The sequence below is a fragment of the Candida theae genome (genome assembly GCF_024610275.1).
Source record: "Candida theae strain CBS 12239 chromosome Unknown scaffold49, whole genome shotgun sequence".
Taxonomy (NCBI): Eukaryota; Fungi; Ascomycota; class Pichiomycetes; order Serinales; family Debaryomycetaceae; genus Lodderomyces; species Lodderomyces theae.
The window spans coordinates 58,163-74,010 of NW_026261381.1; the positions used below are offsets into that span (position 1 = coordinate 58,163).

Below are 15,848 nucleotides of genomic sequence, written 5' to 3' on the forward strand. Positions count from 1 at the left end.
CTTTATAGGCTGATTATAGTATGGTAGTCCTCTCTTTTACACTTGGCCTGCATATAAAACAAAAGCTATAATGTCAATGTTTTCTTCCTCACAAATTCTCATGTGTGTTTCCATCGTATACTTGTCCTTTTTAACTACTTCATACATACTACAAGATATACTCTGACAAAGTGGGGGGGTGGGAAAAAAGAGGAGATTTAAATAACTTCAATGAAATTCAAGTATGGCATTGAAACTAAAACTAAAAGTCAGACCAACAGACAGCTCAACAAATCCACCGCTGCTTCGAAATGAAGAGGACATTACAACGAAAAAAGCACCTACAGAATCTCCACATATACCTTCAAAACGAACCGTGGAAGTAAAAGAGCCCAATCAAGAAGAAAAACCAAAGAAACTAAAACTAAGCCTATCAAAGAGTAAGCCAACACACACATCAGATAATGTAAATAAGCCAAGATTTGTGCCTCGTGTTAGGATAAAGCCAACCAGGATACCTGGAGAAGGCTATGACTCCGAGGCACCTGATTTGGAAGATGACCCTTTGATTGAACAAGGGATAGTATTGAGGTTCTTGGATGATACGAATCTTGAGTTTGTGCACAACGCAGTTGAATCTGGTGACTTGACAGGCCTCAATGTAAAGTGGATTACAAGAGACAAGGCCGTTGTTAATGTTAATGGGACTCTTTATTCAGCAAGACTAATCGACTTGCCCACGTTGGTAGAAGTTTACAAAACTGTTGACAAGAAAAACATACTCAAAAATATGGACGTGTCACAGATATTGCTAGTATTGCATACCATAAATCCCACCCAGTTGAACACAGAGAAGGACTTTGAAGTTCCTGATGAACTTTTATTTAAGCACCCATTTTATGATCATGCCAAGAACCACGAAGTACCTCGAAAGCGCTACGTTTCTCGAAATGGAGTGTTGGACCCTTTCAAGGATGTTTATCGCAGATTCCGACCAACACGAGCTGATCATCGAGTGATTCAAGATATTGAGGATAGAGTTGATGCTTTAATCAAACTAGACAACGAAGCCGAAGAGAGTCACTTTGAACTAGTGAATCCACTGTCAATACCAAAATATGGCCATTTGAGTAATTCCCCATCCGCTGCAGCGTCTCCATATCCCGAATCAGTTAACCAAAGACTTGACAAACAGTTGAGATTTGAGTCGGAAGGTGCTTCTGAGTCAAAGAAACAAAGTATACAGGGTGGAATCAATGTTTTCGAGACAAGAGCAGAAGAGGATAATCAATTGAATGAAGATGATTTCGAAATCAATCTCGAGGAGGAGTTGAATAAAGTGCTTGATGATAAGGACCCATTAGCAGACCATCAAGTGGTGACTGTGTCACCAGAAATGGCAGAAGTACTACAAGACAAGGGAGCATTACTTGAAGGTACTTATGGTGGAGATGGTGAGGCGAGTGATGAACTATTATTTGGCGAAGTCGTTGATGATGATGGTGATGATGACGAGGATGATGGGGGTCAGGAGGGACTCGGTGCCAACGATGATGAAGAGGGAGAAGAGGACGATGAAGAAGAGGACGACGATGAAGATGAGGATGACGAAGAGAAGGGGCATGGAAAGGGAAGTTTACTGCACTCAAAATTGTTGGAGGAAGAAATCACAGAATTGGAAAAAGTGGTGGAGAAACACAAGAAGAATCTCAGCTCCACAACCGATACCATGATGAAAATGAAACTCCAGAGTAATATTTCATCTCTTAAAGCATCATTGGAACAAAAAAAGCGGGATTTGCTGAAGTCCATTGTTAATGAAGAGACCCTGGAAAAAAATTCAGTCGAGGATCGGTTTGATGCGGAATCAAGTTCAGACAAGACTCTGGGAAGTCGTCTTAAAGGGGTAGAGGAAGACGCTGGAGATGATGAAGAAGCAGAAGATGTGGACGGTCTGGACAATAACAATGACAGTGCTGACTCTATAGACGATCTCTTTTGATGTATACTGGTAAAAAAGACTTCACAATAGAAAAAGGTCTCTTGTAGTAGCGATTTCAATAAGAAGCCCACCAGTTTACTCCGCGGAAGATGTTCGGCTTTTGTGAATCGCAGAAAATGCACACACACACACACACCCACACCACAAAAGAAAAAAAAAAAATTGAACTCATCGGAAGGACCCGGTTTGCATTTGAGTACTAACTTTGCTGGTGATAGGTCTCACCCCATTTCCATTTCAACTGCAACATTGAAACCGGACGCTAATGTCAACAAATTCTATCAAGCTACTCGCAAGTGACGTTCATCGTGGCCTTGCGGAGTTGGTCTCCAAAAGATTGGGTCTCCAAATCACCCCCAGTGAATTGAAACGAGAATCGACGGGAGAGGTTCAGTTCTCCATTGGAGAGTCTGTGAGAGATGAAGACATATTTATTATTTGCCAGATTGGGTCTGGAGTAGTCAATGATCGTGTCATAGAATTGATGATCATGATCAACGCCTGTAAGACTGCCAGTGCAAGGAGAATCACAGTCATACTTCCCAACTTCCCTTACGCTAGACAGGATAGGAAAGACAAGTCGCGTGCGCCAATCACTGCAAAATTGATGGCAGACATGCTAACCACAGCAGGATGTGACCATGTCATTACGATGGACTTGCACGCGTCGCAAATCCAAGGCTTCTTTGATGTCCCTGTGGATAATTTGTACGCTGAGCCTAGTGTAGTTAGGTATATCAAGGAGACAATTGACTACAAAGACGCCATAATAATCTCCCCAGATGCCGGTGGTGCCAAGAGAGCGGCAGCTTTGGCTGATAGACTTGATTTGAATTTTGCTTTGATTCATAAAGAGAGAGCTAGGGCAAACGAAGTTTCTCGTATGGTTTTGGTGGGGGACGTGACAAACAAAATTTGTGTTATTGTTGATGATATGGCTGATACGTGTGGTACTTTGGCCAAGGCTGCGGAAGTGTTGCTAGATAATAACGCAAAGGAAGTCATAGCCATCGTGACACACGGTATTTTATCAGGTAATGCTATTAAAAACATCAATAACTCCAAGTTGAAAAAAGTTGTTTGTACCAACACAGTTCCATTTGAAGAAAAGTTGAAGTTGTCCAACAAGTTGGACACCATTGATGTTTCTGCCGTTATTGCAGAAGCAATCAGAAGACTACACAATGGTGAGAGCATTTCCTATTTATTCAAGAATGCTCCGTTGTAACCAAGAGTGGAGACAGAGTGAGCCGCTTGGAAATGGGTAAATGGCATTACCGTGCTTACAAGGTTGCTGGTGCCGTCTCGTAAACTTAAAATAAACGTATTGATTATTTAGAGAAAACCCTCGCATAAAATTTTCAATTTTCTCTTCCAAAGTCTCTTCCAAAGGAATATACACACCTCAGATCAAATAAATCTGCATGCAATTATGACAGGGTCCAGACAGTACGTTCAATCTTTTTTACTTGACTAAGTCATCGAAAGGGGGAGGGGGGTTCTAACACATCCAATTTAAGCCACACTAAAATCAGGGCATGTCTCTTTGGTATGTTCATTTTCTGTTTTTTATTTTTTTTTATTTTTGTTTATGCTTTCAGTAGCAAAATTTGACGACTAACTTTGAAAAAGATATGGATGGGACAATCCTCAACACAGAAGATATATACACAGAGGCTGCTTCCGAGCTTCTTGCAAAGTATGGAAAAGGCCCCATGACGTGGGATGTCAAAATCAAACTTCAGGGCCGACCAGGTTTGGAAGCTACCAAGATAATGGTTGAGGAGTATAAATTGCCATTGACGCCTGAACAATTCGCTCAGGAGGCTATTGCGATTCAAGCAAACAAATGGCACAAGGCCAGGTTTCTCCCAGGAGCTTTGGAACTTTTGGAGGATCTTTATAAGAAAAACATTCCGATTGCGTTGGGTACTAGTTCCAATACCATAAACTTTGACCGAAAAACAAAGCATCTTCAGCACGGATTTGATCTTTTTGAGGGCCACATAGTGACTGGTGATGATCCGAGAATACCACCTGGACGGGGTAAACCGCATCCAGATATATGGTTCGCTTGTTTGGCGAGTATCAACAAAGAGAGGGCTCTTCAAAACTTAGAGCCTGTGAGAATTGAAGAATGCCTCATCTTTGAAGACGGAATACCAGGAGTTCACTCTGGTATAGCTGCAAATGCTCATGTTGTATGGATCCCTGATCCAAATGCGTTGGTTGTTCTCGATGGTAAGGAAAAGGATATCATTGGAGAAAACGGCGAGATCCTTTCCAGCTTGGTTGAATTCGATATGGAAAAGTATTATCTTTGAAGCCCACGAGATGGACGAAAGATTACAGGTTAGAATTAAGTTTAGAGAACATTTAAAACTGAGTGTGTATTGTAGTATTTAATGGGCACAGACTTCGTACGTCTCTCCTCACACCCGAAGCTAAAACATGGCAAAGGTGGATTGACCTCCCATTGTTTCTATCTTCACTGAAATACTTTTCCTGCAGGCCCCATTTACAGAAATACGGCTTGAATACTACGAGAGTATAAAGAGGCAATCTCAACAGATCAGAAGCGAGTACGACAGACTGACAATGAGGGAAATAGGGAAGGCGAGAAGCCAACACAAAAAAAAATAAAATAAATATAAAATAAAATAAAATAAAATAGTCAGAGGGGGTCGCTCTAGGTTTCATTACTCAACTTTCGTTCAAGTACCATGAAGATAGATCTTCAATCTCATCAGGAAATAGCATGATCGGTACGGACTCCTATCACCTTATAATCGACTTTCTTCCACCAACAAAAACAACTTCTGATTACAGATTTTCAGAATTGAGTATAACCGAAATTGACATCAAATCACCAACAGATACAAATATGATCCCAGCAGCTATAGAACCAATTAAAGCGAAGCTGATTGGGAAGGGCGTCATCAGACTTTATAGGGAGTTTGAGGAAGACCCTTCGTCAAATGAAGCTCAGAACAAGAAGAAAACCGCGACCAACCCTGGAGACAACACCATGGTGGCTATTTTAGCCATACCTACGTATTTTACCGCAACTGATCTATTGGGTTACATAGGAGAAGTATTTGTCTCTTCCATTTCCCATATAAGGATTTTAAAGAGTGACAAAGCTAATAGGTTTATGGTATTGATAAAGTTTCGCGATATTGTGAGAGCAGCAGAATTCCAGTACCAATTTGATGGGAAAAGTTTCAACTCAATGGAACCAGAAACGTCGCATGTTATATTTGTCAGCTCTGTTCAAATTCAGTATCAGCAGCGGCTTGAGGGCATGCAGTCTCTAATTCCTTTCCTATTGTCAGACCCATTCACGTCAACATCTGATCCCAAGCAGACCAATTCAGGTACTGACGAGATTGCCAATGATGATACACGGATAGAGCTTCCGACATGTCCCGTGTGTCTCGAGAAGATGGATTCTGCAATTACTGGTCTACTCACTATCCCCTGCCAACACACTTTCCATTGCCAATGTCTTTCCAGATGGCGGGATGATTCATGTCCAGTTTGCAGATACTCGCATAATTTGACCAAGTTAGCAAGCTTAAACCAAGACAGGACGTCACAAAATCTAAACAGAAGAGAATCTACCCTGCAGGATAATACACCACTGCAGGCTCCTGCATCCACAAGCGAAGAAAATGATGTTTGCATGGATTGTCAGGTGAGGTCGAATTTATGGATCTGTTTGATATGTGGAAACGTAGGCTGCAGCAGGTATGCACCCGAGCAACACTCACTAAAGCATTTTGTTACCACAGGTCATTGCTTTGCTATGGAAATAAATACAAGTAGGGTGTGGGATTATGCAGGAGACAATTATGTTCATCGATTGGTTACTAATGAATCGGATGGTAAATTAGTGGAACTACCTGATAAGAGTGATACGAAGGAGTCAAAAAGCTTAGGTAATGCGGTAGACAAGATTGATGCAGTTGGTTTTGAGTACTCTCAGCTACTAATCAGCCAGCTCGCAAGTCAACGTGAGTACTATCAAGACCTTCTAGACCAACAAGCAATGCGATTAGCATCAACATCATTATCGAAATCTAGAAAGGGTTCTGTGATCACTTCAAGTCTGTATCTGGATACCGTGAGAGAACTTGAGATGAAAATCGAAGATTTAACCGACAAAGTGGCGGATCTAACGACTTCGGTTGTGCCTTCATTGAAGGAAAAGATACAAAAGAAGGAGGAAAAGATTCATAACTTGAGTAAGCAATTGTGTACAGCAAATGCATTGAATGAGGCATTTTCCAATAAAATTGAGCACGTCACGAAAGCAAACGATGACCTCAAAGTCGCTATTGAAGATATTAAAAGCCAGAACAATGACCTAAATGACCAAGTGAGGGATTTAATGTTCTTTCTCGAAAGTCGAGAGAAGTTCAAAGACGAGTCAGAAGACGTGAAGCAAGGTACTGTCGTTATACCGCAGCAGTCGTCGGCGTCATCATCATCATCAACATCAGCAAAGAAGAAAAAGAAAAAGGCAAAGAAATAGTGATCCCTTTAGTGTGACGAATAGAGCCGAAAAATATGAAAGATATCGATCTAGACCACTTTTCTCTGCTTCATTTGAGGCGGATCATATGCCAGAGCATGCAAAGGAATATTAATTTCCTAAAATCGTGTGCACCTGCATGTATGGCTTTTTTTTTGATTTTTTTTGTTCTTTTCATTTGGTTCCCACAATGTTCCAGTGGTTTTGTGTCGTTTCCATCAAGTATATTTTATTTACCCTTCAAAAAAGTTAAAGTTAAAGTTAAAGCTAACAGCATAACTAAAATCGGAATTGTCATCTCTTGAATTCTGCAAAAAAAAAAAAAAATACACTCCACAGACACAATTGAACCACCGAAAAGAAATTCTATGATATGCTGTCTCTCAGGTTGTGTTGGAGAATTAAAGGAATACAAAATAAAGAAAAAAAAAAAACAAAACACTAATTGAAGGTACATAAACGTGGTGATATGCTGAAATCTTGAATTATTTGCTGGCTCTTTATTCAAAAGAACAAAGTGATCACAGTCCAAAATGAATAGCAGTATCTGTCAGGAACCATCGTCTATGCCTAGGCTTCCATCCTTCCGGCAATTGAATGAAACATTAAAGGAAACAGAGTTTGTTTCACCAGCACAGAGGGTTGTACAATATTCGTCGTCAGCTAGGAACTTGGCAACAAATGATGAGAGTCAGGCAACCCCACAGAATAAATTAACAAACACGCCACCAAGTGGACGTCTGCTCACTAAAGGTCAAGAGTACATGTACGGAGCTCCCTTGTATGGGAGACACGATAGCTATCCTAATCAGTACTATATATCCAAGAATGAGACAAGTTTGCCATCATATTCGACTTCACCATCATCGATCGAGAGCTTGGATATGTCAAAGGTGGACCAAGACCTCTCCAACCAGCATAAAGAAGTCGACTACCAGTTTGTGTCCGAGTTGCTCAAGTTTTTGCTTGATTTTGAACTGAAGTGCAAAGAAATGAGTGTTTTGCTGTACTACACGTATGGGAATACGGATCGCACCTTTGAAAATATCGTGCAACGGATGAAGTATAATGATGTAGATCAAGTGTTGAACAATCTTCGAAAAGTTTCCGACTTATTAGAGAGCATAAAGCGACATAAACATAAGAAGCAGCATTTCATGGGACCGAAAGTTGCAAGAGCTCTGGATGTGGACAGTGGCAATAGTTTGAAAAGACATTTGAGTCAGCACGTGTTGACAAGCATGGAATCCAAAAAAAGTCGAAGAAAGAGCATGAAGTTGGAACACCATTTGACTGGATGTGATTTGTTGCAACATAATGCTGGCGTTGTTCCAAACGATGCATGTTTGTACTTTGAGAGTAAGAACAACCTTAACGCAGCTAGGATTGACTCTGACGCTACTCATAAACCAGAGATCATTTGCCAACATTGTCGGTCAAAGGAAACCCCCGAATGGCGAAGAGGTCCAGAAGGTAGCCGAACGTTGTGTAATGCATGCGGTTTATTCTATTCCAAATTGATCAAAAAGTATGGTTTACATGAAGCAGATAGGATCATGCTTGAGCGGAAACAAACAGGGTCAGTTAATGATAGAAGAATCTTTTAGCTTTATGGGCTATATGAGGGTATATCTAGTCTATGTTTTGAATTCTTTAAACTCTAGCCATGAATGATAAACGACGCTCTATTTGTTAAAGCTTCTCTCTCCCCCCCCATCTTTGTGCTTCGTCTCTCTCATCGTGCCAAATAAGAAAAAAAAAAAAAAAAAGAAAAGCCTCATCTCTGAAAATCTTCTAGCTATCCCTTTTTCAAACCAAAAACTACAACGAGTCAGTCACTTGCGTTTTCACAACATGTCTGATGCTACTGACTCAAAGATAAGTAGCAATGAGTATGCGTTTCCTAGAGGAGGAGCTACCGGTTTGACTCCATTAGAGGTGAAGGAGATTTCCAATGAAGCAACCAAGGATGTGCTATTTGAAGTAGCTAGTGCAAACAAAAGGACCAGTAAAGCAACTGATTCAAACACTCCCAGAAAGAAGCAACGAACCAGTAAAAAGCAAGGACCAAAATCGAAACAATCAAAAGAAGAAGATGAGACTGAGGACGAGAAGAAGGTTCCGATTGAATACTTGTCATTTAAGAATCTTGCACCAGGATCGTTTGCTTTTGGACAAATTCAGGCAATCTACAAGTTGGACATTGTGTTGGCTTTGGAAAACAATTTGGTTGGATATGTACCCATTACTTCCATCAGTTCACACATTACTGAACTTATCAACAAGTACGAGGAGGAAAGCGAAGAGGAGGAGGAGGAGGAGGAAGAAGAAGAACAAGACGAAGATGATGGTGAGGAAGAAGGCGGTGCTTTGATAAGTTCAAAGCCTACAAGAGAATTTCCCGACTTGAAAGCTATCTTCAACATTGGGTCATGGTTGAAGGCAAAAGTCGTGGGGACCGAGATTGGTAATAAAAAGAGAATAGAAATGAGCATTGAACCCGAGTTGGTCAATGCTAACCTCGAGAAGGAGGACTTAGTCCCAGGAAATATCTTGCTGTGCTCGGTGAAGTCCGTTGAAGACCATGGGTTGATATTGGAGTGTGGCATCGACGGCCTCTCAGCTTTTGTTTCAAACAAGGAGTTAAAGAATGCCGGTTTAGATCCGAACGACTTCAATCAAGGGTCAGTTCTTACTACAGTTATCATATCCAAGCCTTCAGGAAGAACTATTACTGTCAAACCAGCTGTTGCGTCTACTTCCAAAAAGCTCACTTCCATAACTACAATTTCGTCTGTTGACGCCATACAAGTTGGTGCTACTGTGGACGCTCTAGTGAGTGAAGTCACAGAATCTGGTATCACTGCAAGGGTATTTGGACTTGTGGATGGTACTATAAATTTATCTGATTTGCAAGTTTTCAGTGTGGAAGAATTGAAGCACAAATTTGCTATTGGAAGCAACGTCAAAGCTAGAATCATGGCGATTTTACAAAAGGGTGGTGTTCGTAAGTTGGTGCTTTCGTTGATTTCACATACATTGAAGATGGAGGGTGGTGATGCCAAAGGCGAAGCTCTCGAGGCTTTCCCCGTGGGACACATTTTTGACATTGCAGAGGTACTTGGCTCCGATCGAGAATATATATACGTCAAGCTCGGACTTTCAATTTTTGGTCAAGTTCACAACTCCAACATAGATGAGACAAAGACATTGATTGATTACAGTGTTTCTAGTAAACACAAAGCCAGAGTCATTGCATACAACATGGTTGACAATTTGTATGTCTTAACCTTTAAGCCTTCCACAATTGAAGCACCATATTTGAGTGTCAGAGACATACCAATCGGAACTATTTTACCCGGTTGTGTCATTACTGAGGTTTTACCCGGCTCGGGTGGAATTCAAGTCAAGTTTCTTGATGATTTTCAAGGATTCATTCCACCGAACCATATGTCAGATATTAAATTAGTGTATCCAGAGAGAAAATTCAGAGTTGGCTCCAAAGTTAAAGGTAGACTTTTAGCACAAAAGGGAAAGACGCCATTGATAACAGTGAGAAAATCCTTAGTGAATTTAGACGGCGAGGATATTCTTTCCAATTTCGATAACGCAAAAATTGGCTTGAGAACGAATGCCACAGTGGAAAAGTTTGTTCACGGAGGTGTTATAGTTTCATTTTTTGGAACACTTCGGGCTTTTTTACCCAAAAATGAGATTTCAGAGACTTTTGTCGATGATGCTTCCAAGTACTTGAAGCTTGGACAAGTGGTAAATGTCAAGATATTAGACATTAACAATGACGAGCGACGTTTGGTGGTGACATTGAAGCAATCGAGCCAGTTGTCCACGTCACAAAAGTCTGAGATTTCTAGTTTGATACCTGGTATTTCCATTGTTGAAGCTGTTGTTGTTGAAAAGAAGAATGACTCGGTATTGATTGAGTTAGTGGGCTCAAATCTTAGAGGAGTGGTTCATGATGGCCAGCTTAGTGATGGAAACTATGAACAAAATAGGGCCCTTTTCAAGAAACTTGAAGTAAGTTCGCAAGTAGAAGTTTTAATTTTGGAAAAGGATTTGAAAGCCAGAACTGTTATCGCAACCGCTAAAAAGTCGCTTATTGAGGCATCCAAGAAGAAGCAATTGCCCGCCGATTTCGATGATGTTCAAGCCAATAAAATCATCAAGGGTTACGTCAAGTCGGTTACAAATCTAGGGTTGTTTGTAACTTTCACTGGAAGGTTGACAGGGTTGATCTTGGCCAAATATGTTTCCAAGAATGCGCATGAAGATTTGTCAAAAAGGTTTTACAAGTACCAATCTTTGACATGTCGTGTTTTGAGTGTAGATGCCGAGAATAGAAGGTTTTTGCTAACTATTGCTGATACCAAAGACACCATAGGAGACAGCTTGACCAACCCGGTTGATTCGACGAAAAAGACAATCGAGGACTATGCACCGGGCTCTACTACTAGAGCCATTATCAAATCGGTTAAGGGTACCCAGTTGAATGTGAAATTAGCGGATAACTTGAATGGGCGTGTTGATGTGACTCAATGTTTCAAGTCGATAAAGGACATCAAGAATTCATCACAGCCATTATCGTCCGGATTCAACAAGGGCGATGTGCTTGACGTCAAGGTCATCGGTGTTCATGATGCCAAAAACCATACCTTTTTACCAATCACCCACAATAAAGTCAACAAGCAAACCGTTATAGAATTGTCTTTGCAAGATGCGCAAGTTCACAAAAAGCATTTGAGTGAATTGAAGCTTGCTGATGTGAAAAAGGGAGATGAATTGGTTGCATTTGTCAACAATATTGATCGTGGGTTTGTTTGGGTTTCTATAACTCCATCCATCAAGGGTCGTGTATCATTTATGGACTTGTCTGATGATGGTTCTATTTTCCACAATTTTGAAAACAGATACCCAATTGGTGCAGCAATTCAAGTAAAAGTGAAAGAAGTTGATAATGAGCATCACACATTGGCTTTGGTATCGAGGAAGAGATTCATTCATAAATTTGATGACGTTGAAAAGGGCAAGACGTATCCTGCACGTGTCATCAAAGTCAAGGATCTGTACGTGTTGGTAGATCTTGGTGACAAGGTGATTGCTTCATCCTTTATCACCGATGCTTTAAATGACTACTCGGACAAGTTAGAACATGCTTTCCATGTCAATGAGTACGTGGGGGCCAAAGTGTTGGATATCGATCAAGATGAACAAAAGATTTCTGTAAGTTTGAGGGATGAAGCACACACGACTGATAGAACAATCAACTCATTTGAGGATTTGTCTAGAGGTAATATTGTTAAGGGCTTTGTCAAGAATGTCAACACCAATGGTGTTTATGTCTCCTTGGGAAGGTCGGTTTTTGCATTAGTGAGAGTATCTGATTTGAGCGATTCGTATTTGAAGGATTGGAAGAAATTCTTCAAGCCAAATCAACCAGTTACTGGTAAAATTGTCAGTTGTAAAGAAGAAGGACGGATTTTAATGACTTTGAAAGAAAGCGAGGTTAATGGAGAATTGAAAACGATGAAGAGATTTGAGGATTTGTCAGTGGGTGATATTTTCGAAGGTCATGTCACAAAGACGACGGACTTTGGTGTGTTTGTGAAGTTGGATGGAACTGTCAATGTTAGTGGATTGTGTCACCACTCGGAAATATCAGAGAATGACGTCAAGAATGTGATGGCGTTATTTGGAGAGGGAGATCGTGTTAAAGTGAAGATTTTGAAGATTGATCCAGCAAAGAAGCAATTATCTTTGGGAATGAAGGCTTCTTATTTCGATGATAAACTTGAAAAAGGGGATGTTGAAATGGAGAATGCAGAGGAAATTGACGACGATGAGGATGATGATGAACAAGAAGAAGAAGAAGATAGTGGAGAGAGTGAAAATGACGATGTAATTGTCGATGCTGAGGATGATAACGATGATGACGATGATGAGAACGACGAGGAAGAGGACGAAGAGGACGAAGAAGACGAGTCTACAAACTCCCAAACTAATGCATTATCCACCAATGGTTTCGATTGGACAGCATCCATTCTCGATCAAACCGAAGATCAAGACTCTTCATCGGAAGACGAAGACTTCATGAGTAGTAGTGGAAAGAAGAAAGCACGCAAGCAGCAGCAAAAGCAAAAGAAAGTGGAGGATAAAACCATTGATTTAAACACTCGTGCGCCACAGTCAGTTTCTGATTTTGAAAGATTGTTGATTGGTAATCCCAACAGTTCTATCTTGTGGATGAATTATATGTCATTTAATTTGCAATTGAGTGAGGTTGACAAGGCAAGACAAATTGGTGAGCGTGCTTTGGAAACCATCAATTATCGTGAAGAACAAGAGAAGTTGAATATTTGGATTGCTTTATTGAACTTGGAAAATACATTTGGTAGTGATGAGAGTTTGAATGCTGTTTTCAAGAAAGCGTGTCAGTACATGGATTCATTTACAATTCATCAGAAATTGGCAAGTATATTGATTATGAGTGAAAAGTATGATGAAGCACGTGAGTTGTTCAAATCTATGGGCAAGAAATTTGGTCAAAATGTTACAACGTGGATCCTGTACGGATCATTTTTATTGGACCATCAAGGTTCGAGTACTGAGGCTCGTCAGGTGTTGGCGAAAGCTTTACAAGTGTTGCCTAAACGAGACCATATTGAAGTTGTACGAAAGTTTGCTCAATTGGAATATGCCAAGGGAGATGTGGAGCAAGCAAGGTCGTTATTTGAAGGGTTGATTGCTGACGCACCGAAGCGAATTGATTTGTGGAATGTGTACATTGATCAGGAAATTAAGCATGGTAACCACGACGGTGAGAGAGAAGAAGGTGTTGATGATAATCAGCAACATATTGAGAGTTTGTTTGAGAGAGTGATTGAGAATAAAAAAGTGTCACGCAAGCAAGCCAAATTCTTTTTCAACAAGTGGTTGCAATACGAAGAAGGGAAAGGTGATGAAAAGATGGTTGGCAAAGTCAAGGCTAAAGCAATTGAGTATGTGCGTGAAAACGAGCAGTGAATGTAAGCGTAAAGCAGGATGCTTCAAACAAAGAGAAGAGAACAGCTGTACTGGGATTGGGGAAGAGTGTGTTAGGTTGACTATATTGGTATACACATATATATATATATGGACAGAAATACCTTAAAAAGAGATATAGACTTTTAGTACTGAATGGTTTGTAGTAATTGTTGTGAAGTGGTAATTCAAGCTTTCTACAAAGAAATACTTCATTACATGAAGGTTTACCTAAGTGGATTTTATTACCCATGTTTGTTTCACATTCAATTTTATTCTTCTTACTATTATTATTATTATTGACCCTAGCATTGGTGAACTTCGAAGGGAGTTCTGTTGCCAACAATGCCATGATTGTATTTCATCTGATGTATAAAGAGAGGGGGGGGGAAACAAGCTTCTCACTTTCAGACTCTTGGTTTGCAAAGGTTAATATCGTTGACTACTCATCTAGTCTCTTTTAATGCATACACAACACAGTGTGTTTATGACCTTTTGACAATATTTGTATATCCAATCTACTATGTACTTAGCGTGTCTGTCTACATTATGGAGACCAAGCTTCAACACAGGAGTTGTTGTTACATTGTGTGTGTGTGTGTGTATGTAGATTTAGGATTAGTACTAATTGGTAGGCAAATCACATGCATGATTGATTCTTTTCTTAGTGAGACACAGCTAAACTTCACAAGATCAAAACCAATAACATCAACAACAACAACCACAAGAGACAAGCTTTTCTATGTAGCACTTTTACATATACAGACATACGCATTATATAGTTGGCTTTGATAAAGTTTTACGATCCAATGTTATACACTAAGTGGTAGTAGAATCAACAAAAACTGGCTGGGGGTGGGTTTACAAACATCAAAGATTATACACACTTTCCAACTGCTCAACGAAAAAAGGTTTATCAAATTGCTATAGAAGCATGAGTAGGTGAGTTGTTGATCTTCAAACAACAAAGACAACAAACTCATTCGTTTTTATCCGTTGCAGTTGTGTACATACTGTATATCTCGCGTAGTTTCTTTCTATTGAGTTAAAGTCAGACAAGGGGTGGCGGGAAGGGAGGGGGTGTCGAAATTCAATGAGGAAATGAGGAGAAGAAATTGGGGGTGGGAAAAGAGTTTGAGGACTGAGAGAGAGAGAGAGAGAGAGGGGCAATCAGAAGTTGATAGATTAATGAATGAAATGGTATATATGTACACTTGTAAATGTTGCGGGTGTTGTTGAGGACAAACACACCTTCACTCGGCCGAGAAGATTTGTAATTTTGTGTAGAATAATATAGTCACGTGCACTCGGAGTTTTTTCTCCTTTTTTTGTTTTCTTTTTTTTTTTTTCATGTGCTACAATACAGTTTGTCTTGTTTTTGTCCGCTGAAAAAAAAAGAAAAAAAACAAAAAAAAGAGAAAACGACAATGGTATCCGAGCTCAAATAGATTGTAACTAAACTAACCTGAAGTATTGAGTGAGGAAGTGGTTGGATGATAGTGAATGTAGTAGGGTAAAGCATATGGTCTATGTTTTTCTCTTCTTTCAAACTGCTATGGGTGACAATGTTTCACACGTGATAAAATTTTACAACGTTTTTGTACTCGCATAACATAAAGACATGGAGATGGAGATGGAGATGGAGATGAAGAAGACAAGAAATATGTATGTACAGAGTGTGAATGTGTATTGTTGTGTGTATTGGAGACACCAGATAAGAGAGAGCAAGTCCAGTGATAGTGTGTTTTACTGTTGGGGATGGTGGCATCTTTAATGTTAAGGCTGCTTGAATACAGCGCCATCTTGTCTCTATCATGTGTTAAGCAAATATATGGTGTGTTGAGAGTAACAAGTAAATATCACACGCACATTTTCTTTAGTGTTTATTACGTAATCAACTTAAACTCAACAGAGAGAGAGAGAGAGAGAGAGCATCAAACGTTTTTTTTTAGTTCTTTTTTCTTTTTTTTTCCTTCTCTCACAGTACACTACTAATCTCAACTATAATTAGCGCTTGCACTATCAACAAACATCTTTATATACATATATATATATATATATGTCTAGAGATCCTTATGCTTCTATATATATACTGGGTCATTTGTACAACATCTGTCTACTACATAGTACCAAACACATAGCATACTTTATTGCCTGTCAATAGTTCTTATTTTTAAAGTTGAGCAAAAACTGTTTACTGGCCACCCCTCACCCCAGTTTTAAACACCTAAGTTCCTGTGCTATTTTTTTTTTTTTTTTTTTTTTTTTTTTTTTTTTTTTTTTTTTTTTTTTTTT

At 39.8% G+C, this 15,848-nt stretch overlaps 6 protein-coding genes across 6 annotated transcripts; all 6 read left to right on the forward strand. All coding sequences in view use genetic code 12, as the record gives it.

Annotated features, from left to right (window-relative positions):
• Positions 1–223: 223 nt before the first annotated feature.
• Positions 224–1,981, forward strand: KGF57_001315 (TATA-binding protein-associated factor TAF7; the record flags this gene model as incomplete). The annotated part of the gene is made up of 1 exon (XM_051750508.1): positions 224–1,981. The coding sequence occupies one exon, from the start codon at positions 224–226 to the stop codon at positions 1,979–1,981; it is 1,758 nt and encodes a 585-aa protein (XP_051610192.1).
• Positions 1,982–2,246: 265 nt separating this feature from the next.
• On the forward strand, positions 2,247–3,209 carry PRS1 (ribose phosphate diphosphokinase subunit; the record flags this gene model as incomplete). The annotated part of the gene is made up of 1 exon (XM_051750509.1): positions 2,247–3,209. The coding sequence occupies one exon, from the start codon at positions 2,247–2,249 to the stop codon at positions 3,207–3,209; it is 963 nt and encodes a 320-aa protein (XP_051610193.1).
• A 406-nt stretch (positions 3,210–3,615) lies between these two features.
• On the forward strand, positions 3,616–4,305 carry KGF57_001317 (uncharacterized protein; the record flags this gene model as incomplete). Its single annotated transcript, XM_051750510.1, has 1 exon — positions 3,616–4,305. The coding sequence occupies one exon, from the start codon at positions 3,616–3,618 to the stop codon at positions 4,303–4,305; it is 690 nt and encodes a 229-aa protein (XP_051610194.1).
• A 434-nt stretch (positions 4,306–4,739) lies between these two features.
• On the forward strand, positions 4,740–6,518 carry KGF57_001318 (uncharacterized protein; the record flags this gene model as incomplete). Its single annotated transcript, XM_051750511.1, has 1 exon — positions 4,740–6,518. The coding sequence occupies one exon, from the start codon at positions 4,740–4,742 to the stop codon at positions 6,516–6,518; it is 1,779 nt and encodes a 592-aa protein (XP_051610195.1).
• Positions 6,519–7,084: 566 nt separating this feature from the next.
• KGF57_001319 (uncharacterized protein) lies at positions 7,085–8,125 on the forward strand (the record flags this gene model as incomplete). Its single annotated transcript, XM_051750512.1, has 1 exon — positions 7,085–8,125. The coding sequence occupies one exon, from the start codon at positions 7,085–7,087 to the stop codon at positions 8,123–8,125; it is 1,041 nt and encodes a 346-aa protein (XP_051610196.1).
• Positions 8,126–8,372: 247 nt separating this feature from the next.
• KGF57_001320 (uncharacterized protein) lies at positions 8,373–13,556 on the forward strand (the record flags this gene model as incomplete). The annotated part of the gene is made up of 1 exon (XM_051750514.1): positions 8,373–13,556. One exon carries the CDS (start codon positions 8,373–8,375, stop codon positions 13,554–13,556), a length of 5,184 nt encoding a protein of 1,727 aa, XP_051610197.1.
• Between the last annotated feature and the right edge of the window lie 2,292 nt (positions 13,557–15,848).